Source organism: Nicotiana sylvestris, chromosome 4, assembly GCF_000393655.2.
Source record: "Nicotiana sylvestris chromosome 4, ASM39365v2, whole genome shotgun sequence".
NCBI classification, from domain to species: Eukaryota; Viridiplantae; Streptophyta; class Magnoliopsida; order Solanales; family Solanaceae; genus Nicotiana; species Nicotiana sylvestris.
The window spans coordinates 149,128,911-149,140,212 of record NC_091060.1 but is presented as its reverse complement, the minus strand read 5'-3'; the positions used below and the strand labels follow the sequence as shown (position 1 = coordinate 149,140,212).

General features: G+C 31.5%; 1 protein-coding gene across 1 annotated transcript; it reads left to right on the top strand.

Annotated features, from left to right (window-relative positions):
- Window positions 1–4,104: 4,104 nt before the first annotated feature.
- Window positions 4,105–9,946, top strand: LOC104247265 (uncharacterized). The gene is made up of 3 exons (XM_009803220.2): window positions 4,105–4,822; window positions 8,356–8,543; window positions 8,830–9,946. The coding sequence occupies exons 1-3, from the start codon at window positions 4,222–4,224 to the stop codon at window positions 9,364–9,366; spliced, it is 1,326 nt and encodes a 441-aa protein (XP_009801522.1). The 5' UTR covers window positions 4,105–4,221; the 3' UTR covers window positions 9,367–9,946.
- The last annotated feature ends 1,356 nt before the right edge of the window (window positions 9,947–11,302 follow it).

Below are 11,302 nucleotides of genomic sequence, written 5' to 3'. Positions count from 1 at the left end.
TTTATACACATATTAAATTACAAATCCAATTACAATACTCGAAAAGTAAAATATAGATAAGATAAATTTATATATTGAAATTAATGAAAATAAATTAGATACATTTATTTATAAGTAATTTAAGGTAGTAGTTAAAAGAGCTAAAAGAAAACATAGAGAGCGAAAGGTATAAATTGATATTCCTTATTAAATTAGCTATAAAAAATCAATATTTTTTGTTGAAATAAATTTATACTTTTATTTTAATTCAAAAATAATATTTACATAATTTTTAAAAAATTTATACTCATTTAGATAGGTTACACGCGCAACGCGCGTATCGTATGACTAGTACCTATGAAAGGGGAAGTTACATCGTATACCCCCTTACAAGACCACTTAACACACTATACTTAAATTATAAAATTACATGTAGTACACATCAATTAATTACCCCACATACCTATTTAATTAATGGATAATAACTACCTAATAAATATGTCCCCTTAATTAAAGGAAGCTATATATATAATGCAAATTCACTGAAAATCTTTCTCCATCCGTTTCAAACTTGGACCAAAATTAAAGAATAAAAAAGGATTAACCATAGAAAGTCGTCAATTGAGATAACCTATGACTATTTATACTTTGAAATAAATTAAAATATAAAATAAAACTTACTTAAGATATTAAAGCTTTATTGACTTCAAGCAGTAAAATATGATCTTACATAAAGTATAAAGTTATTTATAAGATAAGAAAAAACTTAAATATTATATATATATATATTATATATATATATATATATATATATATATATATATATATATATTAAAAGGAATGTAGTGAGGCATGACATTAAGCCAAGTGGCATATTCAAAAAAGTCACTTAGAAATAGTACATGGAGAAATAATCTAAATAGAAATATTTCTACTTAGTATTTTTAAGATATAATCTAAATAGATTTTTAGACAAATTTAATAAGGATTAAAACAACTTAGATTTGATAAAATTTAATTTATGGTAGAAATCAATTAAAATTGACTCACATTCTTATACTAAATAAATTTTGATAGCTTTCCAAATTTAATTATTAACTAACCACTTAATCTGCTTTCTTTCATTTCATAATTTTATTATTTTTAGAAATAATACACCGGGAAATAAAATGATAGTGAAAATATTATCATTAGATATAATGTGTTCAAATAAATAAGAAATTAACTTTATGATTAATAATAAAATGAGTGTGGTAGAAATAGATATTAAATTCAACAAGCTAATGAAAACCACATAACAATGTAATAATATTAAGATTGAATAATAGAATAGAAAAAATAAGGAATAAGTAGAGAGAAATTAATCAAAACTTTTGTCATAAAGAAAAATGATAAAACTTATTTAAATTTGAGATGAGAAAGTTGTTATTTATCTATTATGATAAGAAAGATGATATTGTGGATAATACCACACAACTTATGTCTAACAGATAAAATAAGAACTTAAAAATATTAAAAATAAATTAAAAATAGCGTGAGAATATTTATGCTAAGAATTAGTTTGGAAAATAAAATAAAGTGAAATAAATTACTTAAAAATACTATTGATAAATTTAAAAAACTTAAGAATTCAAGCAATATTTTTAAAATAAAATAGATATTTATTTTAAGATTAAAATATTTCTAAATTTATCTATATTATATTAAAGGATAGTAATGGATAATAATACTAAATAAAGTGGCAAATTAATTAAAAGCCATATGAAACTATGATAATACCATATATTTGATAACATAATAGCAAAAGTAAAAAAAATAATTAAAAATTAAATATTAGAAATGAAAGGAAAAGACTATTTTGCTTAATATTAAAAAGTTCTTAAATTTACGATGAGAATGCTCAAACTATGGATATGACCACCAAAAATTAAAGTCTTACTAGATAAGAATTAAAATTGAAAAAATATAAAATAAATAACTAGTATAAGTAATTTTATTAACTAAAATTAAAAGTCAAATTTTGTATCTTGAAACTAAAAGAGATTTTTTTATTGCATGTAATACAAAAAATAAATATAAAAAAACTTAATAGATTTGAAATATAATAATCAAGGAACTTATATATTAATATTTTATACTAATCAAAGTTACAACATAAAGTCAAATATGATATTATTTTGATTACATGTAAAATATTAATTAAAAATTTCTTAGTAGGGAAGAGACTGTATAAAGAAAACAATAGATATAATGTGAGAATATATCAAATTAATTTATAAAATAAAATAAATAATTGAATAATATTTCAAAATATTATTTATAGATTTAAATAATAAAATAGTTTCGAGTAAGAGGATAAAAGCGTAAAATATATTAAATTTCAAGAATAAAAAATAATACTTATCGATAATTATTAAAAGGATAATAAGCAAAATATTAAGTCAATTAGTAAGCCGAAAAACTCACATGAAAGTATAATAATATTAAATAATAAATAATTTAATAATTATAAGCAAAGAACTAAAAAAATTGTGTAAAATTTAAAAGAATAAGACTTATTTAAGCTTTAGACAAAAAAATAAACTAATACTGAGAATTTTATTAAAATAATATAATTTAATATGTTTAAACGAGATAAATTGCCACATGACATAGTTAGTAATTTTTAATATTGATAACGAAACGAAATTCAAGTACTAAAATTAACCTATTAGATTATATAAATATAGAAAAAGAAAACAGGTTATCCAATATGAGATTTGCTAAATGGTTTCATGTCTTTCTTCTTAATTAATATCTAATAATTATTTATAAATTTTATCTAGAAGGTTTATATTTTAAAGTTATTTATACATAATTCAAATAATCCAAATCACAATTCGATATGATTTGTGCCTGCGCATCGCGCGGGTACTAATACTAGTTACATGTAGTACACATCAATTAATTACCCCACATACCTATTTAATTAATGGATAATAACTACCTAATAAATATGTCCCCTTAATTAAAGGAAGCTATATATATAATGCAAATTCACTGAAAATCTTTCTCTATCCGTTTCAAACTTGGACCAAAATTAAAGAATAAAAAAGGATTAACCATTAAATATTTTTCTTACTATGGGCACCTTTGTTGTTAAAGGAAGTTTATCTTCTTCTATACAATATAAAAAAAATACAGTAAACTAATCAGTGTATACTACTCCTATAGTCCTATTAAAGAATGCTAATATTTCAAGTAAAATAATATATACACAATAAATATAAATAAAAGTATGTTTGATTTGGCTATTACATTCTAAATTAGAATATTATGATATGTTTGGTTTGAATACTATATTCCAAATTAGAATATTATGGTATACTTGATTTGAATATTGTATTCCAAATTAAAATATTGTGATATATTTGAATTTGAATATTGTATTCTTTATTAGAATATAATGGTATGTTGGTTTGAATAATATATTCTTCATTAATCAATTGTAATTTGGTATGCTTGGTTTGGATAATGTATCATACATTAAAATATTTTCGTATGTTTGGTTTGAATATTGTATTATATTAGAAAATTGTGGTCTGTTTGGTTTGAATATTGTATTCAAAATTAGAATATTGTAGCATGGTTGATTTGAATATTATAATTTTAATTGGAATATTGTGGTGTATTGGTTTGAATAGTATATTCTAATATTTCTGTAGTTTAGATATTTTATCACAATAAAATATTTTTACCGTATTTTAACTTTTCTTTTGATTACATAGATGTAAGAGAAAAACAAAAAAGATGAAATACTTCATTTAACAAATAAGTGATAAAGAGGAATTGTCTTGTACAAAATAAATGTTTTATTTTCACATTCTTCCTCCTTTTGCACCCAAAGGTCATAGGAAAGGTTTCGAGAGTTGTTTATTTGGAATATGTAATTCAGATGTTTGGTGGAAATGTATAATCCTAATTGTCGGGGATGATGGAGTGTTTTAAGGGATTTATATATACCGCGTAGATTAACCAATATGAAACGGAGGGAGTAGGTCCTTGCATTGACTAGATATGGGCCCCAAATCCACGTCACCTAAATACCAAATTGTTTTTAAAAAAGAAAAGAAAAAGAAAAACAGCAAATCAAGCATCCTCATCACCTACTGCAAAAACTTTTTCAAAATTCAAACAATCTCTTTTCCTTTATTCTTTCTTCTTCCTCGATCCAATCACATTATACAGCATAAAAGCGTAGCCATGTCATGGTTGGCTCGTTCCATAGCCAACACTCTCCGTCTTGACGACGACGACGACGTAGATGAGGAAGAATTCAAACACAATTACCAAAACGACGTCGTAACACGTGCTGCCAACTCATCCACTACTTCTCACGCCGTTGACGAAGAAGACTCCTCTACTTACGAAGAAATCGATTTGGAAGATCGATCCAATAATTATAATAACGATCAAAATTCCGGTGATGATAATGATAATCATAACCGCGGTGTTAAGGAAGATTTATCTGAATTCACAGAAACCCTAACGCGCCAACTATGGGGCGTCGCTTCGTTTCTCGCTCCTCCTCCACCTCCTCCTTTACCGCCTCGAAATTCGGATTTATTCGATTCGGATCGGAACCGGATTGAAGAATCTGGATCAATTGTTGGATCCGAGGACGAAGAGGCGGAATATGTTGGAGAAGGAGCTGGTTATTTTGAGAATTCGGATGGTGAAGTGGAGGAAAGCGAAGGTGATGCTGTAGGCGTGACGGAGGAAGTTTTAGCCTTTGCTACGAATATAGCTCATCATCCAGAGACTTGGTTGGATTTTCCGTTAGCGGATGAAGAGGAATTTGATGGTTTGTATATCGTCCTTTCTGATTATATTGGTGTATTGGAGTTTTGCTAAAGATATTGTGGTTTGGCTAAAATGTCATTTGATTGTTTAGTTTTTTGGCTACGATGAAGTTCCTATTGCTAATTTATGTGGGCAACGAAATTTATGGCCTAGTGTAGACAAGTTAGTTTCACTGATTGAGAAGAATATGGGCAAGTAGTGTCGAGTATAGAAAACTTTTAGTTTGGAAGTATGGAACTTTATGTGGTAAACTTGAACTTCTAGACACACTTGATAAGTGCATTGCTGTTTGCAAGAGTTTGTGGTTTGTTCTAATGAGGACTGGTCTAAAATCCAATCACGAAATTCAGCGAGGTGCCTAGAAATGTTTATAGTTTAGTTGTGTTAGAGGAAGTAAAAAAAAAAAAATTGAGAACTTGCAGGTGTTAAAGTGAAGCCTGAATTTTGTCTTTGTTCAAGTAAATTAAACCATTAGCTCTTACTCATTTGGATCAGTGAGAAAGCTTAGCCAAGGATATTTTTTGGAACAGTTTTAACTAGAACCTAGAACTTTTAGCTTTTAAAGTTACATATGACTCAAGTTATGCCATCTTGTACCTATATGCGAAGTTCCTGTTGTGTTGTGAGTAGGCTGTTTTGGTCCTTGCTTTTCCCTAAGATTTTGTCTACGATGACTCTATGAGTCTAATTAATACCTTGAACTATACATATGTCTCTGAGTTGATTATTCCTGTCTCTGATTCTAAACACTTTATGTGAGATAATAGTTAAAACGAAATTGTTTGCTTTTCTTTCTCTAATTAACAGGAGAAGATTAGAAATTCTTATGTTTGTAGTAAATATAGAGAACATACAGTATATTTCATTTTTAATGTTGTATAATTTTGGCCCGAGAGGAATTTAGAGGAGGAACATGATCAGTGAGGTTTCATTGACCCAACATCTTTAGGATTGAAGCATAATTGTTGTTGTTGTTGTTGTAGGAGAAAGTACCCTGTGACTTAATCCCCACAAGATCTCTGCTCACCCCTGCCCCCCCCACCCACCCACCCACCCAAACAACAACAACAACAGAAAAAGAATGTGAGGGGAGGGGGGGAACTAAAATAGGAGTCCCCTTCCTCCTCCTTCCCTGACCAGCTTTCCCTGAGAATACTTGGAACTCTTGAAGTTATGCTACAAGCAAACAAAGAAAGTACAGAGATAGATGAAACAAAAGTCCCAAGTACAGCAGTGGCAGGGTTCTTGGGATTGATAGCTTGTTTGGACAAGCTTCTTTTTGGCCAAAAGTGCTTTTTTTTGGCCAAAAACACTTTTGGCCAAAAATTGACGTGTTTGGCCAAACTTTTGGAAGGAAAAAAAGTGCTTTTGAGGAGAAGCAGAAGCAGTTTTGGAGAAGCAGAAAAAAGTAGCTTCTCTCCAAAAGCACTTTTTTGAGAAGCACTTTTGAGAAAAATACACTTAGAAGCTGATTTTTGCAGCTTGGCCAAACGGGCTATGAGTCTCATGGAAAAAGCATGAAGTGTGTGGTCTGAATAAAGTGCAAATTTCTGCAGCAGAGATTCTCCCTTAGGCTTTAGCACATTATGAAGTCATCATATCTTTCAATATCTAATTGTAGCTTCCAGCATCATATTTAGATTTGCAGAATTGACTTTCTTAATCTACATTTGCATTTGTAGAGACTTTCTTTATCCGACCTCTGCTGGTAACTTACATAAACATCTATCCAGCTAGAAGAGCAATAATTGCACTCAATTTAAGTCCACCCTGATTTACTTAAAGCAATTTTTGCATTTGAAGTTAGTTCTTGCAATAAACCTCCAGCACCAGGTTTCTAGAAAGGGAGTAAACAGGAAGAGAGTGAGCACAATGAACAAAGGGAGGAGAAGAACAGAGCAAGACGAAAATCTGAGCATTACCTCTGTTTTTTGTGCTGTCTGGAGAGATGATTGCTGTCACACACACTGAGTGTGTGTGTGTGTGTGTGTGTGTGAGAGAGAGAGAGAGAGAGAGAGAGAGAGAGACTTCTCTGCTGCATTTTATGGTGTCAACATAAGAAAAAGAATAAAAGAAGAGATGAAAGCAAAAGACGTGGAAAGAAAATAAACCTATAAATCATTTAAATAAGAACAAGTTTTGTCCCAAATGAAGGCAATGTTCAGTGCATAGTGGGTGTTCTTAATGAAAATTTACATCTGGATGGTACTCAAATTGGTTCAGCATTTTCATGAAGAAGGCTTGGATGAATTTTTATATTTGAGTTAAGAAGAAATAGGACACTTTAGTAGTTGGAAAAAAAGGTCTCGTATCAAATTCATTATATAAAGCTGTAAAGCATGTTGATCTGTCACATTGAATATTGTAGACTTTAACATTTAAAGGAAGATGTCATTTTTATGGTGGACTAGAATAGGAAGTAGGTCAACCAAAATGGTGAACGTGTGAGTAACAATCTTTTTCCTTTGTGATATACATCGCGTGAGTAACTGTTTAATTGGAAGCAAAAGTTGCAAGTAATTGAAACAACAGAACTCGCATGTTGTATCCAAGATTACAAGTCTGCAGCATGGTTTGAGGTCTACTCTTTATATTCTATCCTTTAATATCATTGGATGAAGGGTTGGCCTTTTAAATGACGTCTTAAAGAGCATATAGCAGTCCTTAAGTTGATTACTCAATTTTTTGAAAGAATAAAAACATTAATGAAGTAAAATGTTATGCCTTTGGTTGGACAGAGTTTTTAATTCACTTCCTATGATCAAGTTGTCAAGATCACTGCCTTTAGTAGATAGTTTCTTACCTTCATTTGTTCCTAGGTATCCAATAGCACACAGTTTAACTATTAAACTTCTGACTTGTGCAGTGTATAAGTATTTTTGGAACAAAATGTAAAGGTGATAATTTAAAACTTATTCCTAAATATTACTTAAAAGTTTAAAGTTGTATGGTTAAATGAACTTATGTTTCCAGTTTTGTGAACATCATGTAGAATGTTGCTCCCTCCATTCCAATTTATATGACATTCTTTCTATTTGGGACCTCTTAAAGTTTTTGATGACATTCTACTAGTAATATATTATATACAACTTTTATAACTTTAAATTCATCTAACTCTTTAAGTTTTAATACTTTGATATGATGTTTTATCTATCAGACTAAATCTTTATTACTCTGATATTTTATTCAAATTATAATATAATATACAAGACAGATTTTTGATATGGAATATACAAGACAAATTAACATCTTAAACTCCATATCCAATCAATATTGTCAATTAAAATATGATGAGGAAGGAGTTGTTAGGATACATGTCAATTACTTAAATTTTTGAATGTCATTATTGGTGTGTTGCATCAGTAATTGGGACACGGGGAATACTTGGTAATCATGTAGCAAAAAAAGACAACTTTTTAAAGCATCTGTTTTATAATAATATTCAGGTAATGTTGAGGATGATCGGATCTTGAGGTCCTGATTTACTTTAGTTATCTTTCAAGCACAATAACTGAGTTTCTCTCCTTTGTTTAGATTTTGAGCTCTCTGATGCCCAACTGAAGCATGGATATGCAGTTGAACGTCTGACGCCGAGGCTGGCTGCGCTCAGAATTGAACTTTGCCCTGCTCATATGAGTGAGGGTTACTTTTGGATGGTCTATTTTATTCTTCTTTACTCAAGACTGAACAAGCATGACACTGAGCTTTTGTCTACACCTCAGGTTTGTTAATATCATGCTGCCTGTTTACAGCATTATCATTGCATTGAGTAACAAATTTGATGGGAACTCAGCTAGCCCTCTCTCTTACCTTTATTATTCTTGTATATTTGGCGTTCTAAAAAAACAGCTTTTGGAATTGGAATCCTGAAGACGATTTTCTTTTCTTGGGGAGGGAGGGAACTAAATTGTTCATCTGGAGAGCAGTTCCAGAGATACAACTTATACATTCTAGACTTTTCACATGAGCTATCTATGTGCACTAACTTTGTTGTTTTCATTTCCTTAGCTTGTGGAAGCGAGGGCTATGTGGATGCAAGAGCTGCAAAAGAAAACAAAGCCAGAGTCAGATTGGTTTGGGATAGATACATTTCACGCAAAGGAGAGCACGTATTCACCTCGTGGCGACTTCGAATCAAACTCGTCTGAAGATGCTCACTCTAGATATGCTATGCTCCATAGAACATTCACTTTTGAACCCCCAACCTGCCATACTAGTTCTGACACTGAAACTGAGAAGCACTCAATTGAAAATACAGAGATCCAGTTTATTGACAAGGCAGTTATTGAAGAGGATCCTCCAAGCAAAATAATTGAAAAGGAGGTGTTAGCTGGTCCATCCTTTAAACCACCGATGTTTGATTATGACGAGCATGAGGATGACTGGCTGAAAGACAACTCTGAGTTAGAGGGTTATTCGGGCAGTGCTATTGTGAATGGGGAGGATGTTTCGTTTAGTGATCTCGAAGATGATACTGATTACATAATGCCCATAAAACGCAAATCAGTGTCAATAGATTATAACACAGCACTTAATACGTCGTGAGTTTATCTTCAGCTACCTGGAGATTCTTATTTATCTTAGGTGAACCCACCTGCATGCCGACCTCTGAGTAATCTGGACTCCTAGCAAAAAATGCTAACTCTCAATGTCTCCATGGTTCAGGCTTGTTAGACTGCATCTTAACCTGTTCTGGCTTGCAGAAGTCAGCACTTCATGAATTGTGTATCAATAGTCCAATCTCCGCTTCTCATGGTTGTTGTGGGTCTCACTTTTTGAGGTTGGTCATCCCAGATTCTCATTGTCTGAACCTCACAGAAAACCGATAGCAAGTTGCTTGCACAGTATAGAGTAAGGCAATAAGCAGCATACATTTTATCCATCTCCATTCTTTTTTGTGTTTTGAGGTCAAAGTTTAATCGTGACCTAGGGAGGGCATGGTTGCTATCTCAAAACTGTGTGTGTATTTGTACATATACATGAATGTCATATGCAGCTTTGACATTGCCCAGTAACATGGCAATAGATATAGTGGGTGTCATATAATGAAGCGTGACATCTCTCCCCTGTGAAATGAATACTTTTGTTATTGCATATTGAAACATTTCCCTGTTTGGCTTGTTCATCTTTCCTGTCTTCTTGAAATGCATCTATTACAGCTGCAGATAGCCGGGCATGCTATTTACTACATAGGCCTGCCGTTCTTTCTCTAAAGGAGGGTATATTGTGAGTGATAAGAAGGAATTGCTAAATGCAAAATTGGAACTTTTCTCATGCCTCTTTTGCTTATCTATTTAATCCCTGAAAATTGGCAAAGATATAAGACGCATTATGCTTTTCATTATACTGAATGTTCTCATCGAAAGTTCCTGGGTGATTTTTTACTTTTACCACTAATTATGAAGGTCTTATGAGTGTGATACAGAGAATCATCAACCAGCACAGCTATGGCAAGTATACAAACAATCGTCAACCAGCACATCCGTGGCAAATTTAAAGTGAATCAAGCATACAAGAATGGGAAACAACAAAGATAAAAAAAAGCACGGAGCCAACTCTTTTGCTTCAGTTTGTTCAGTAGTTCGAAAAGTAATTACACCTTTATCGAACTCTTAGCTCTTTTCTGATCAAAATCAAATATAAGATGGACCTCTTTTCAAAATTTTTAATGTAAAAATAGCACGGTATAGCCAATTTTCGGGTTGGTCATTCAAAAATAGCCAGCGTTTACCAAGTCAATGAAAAATAGCCATTATTTTGCTGCAACAGAGACCGGTCCAGCATAATATACTGGAGTTCGGTGCACCCGTGTATGAACTCCAGCATATTATGCTGGACCGATATACTTTGCTGGCTCCAATATAATATATTGGAGCACCGGTGCTCCAAACTCCAGTATATTATGCTGGACCGGTATACTTGCTGGAACTCCAGTATATTATGCTGGAGATCTAGTGGACTTATGTTGGAATTTCATCAGATTATGCTAGAGTTTCAGCATAACTTATCCTAGAACTCCAACATCTAGAACTCCAGTATAATATGCTGGAGTTCAAGTATACTTATGCTGGAACTCTAGCATAATATACTGGCGTATTTTCCGGGTTTTGAACAGTATTTTCACTTAGATTTATCTTTACATAAAAAGTGGCTAAATTTTGATTACTTTTGAAACTGGGCTATTTTTGAACGACCAGTTGTAAATCTAGCTATTTTTGAATTTCTTCCATTTTTTATTCCTGCGGTACTATGAGAACCAAAAAGATTTGTTGTTCCGTTTCTAATTAGACATGCGCTAATTGGATTTCATATGCATAGATTTTTCTAAAATTTTAAAGTTGATATGCTTTTTGTTTTCTGTCCGGTGTTTGGTACAAGTTTTGGTTTTCGATTAATTCAGGTTGGTACAGAAAAGTCTCACTTTGGGCAGTAAACAAGGAAATATATACAAAATGAGTCAAACGTAGGGCTGCTCGGTGGG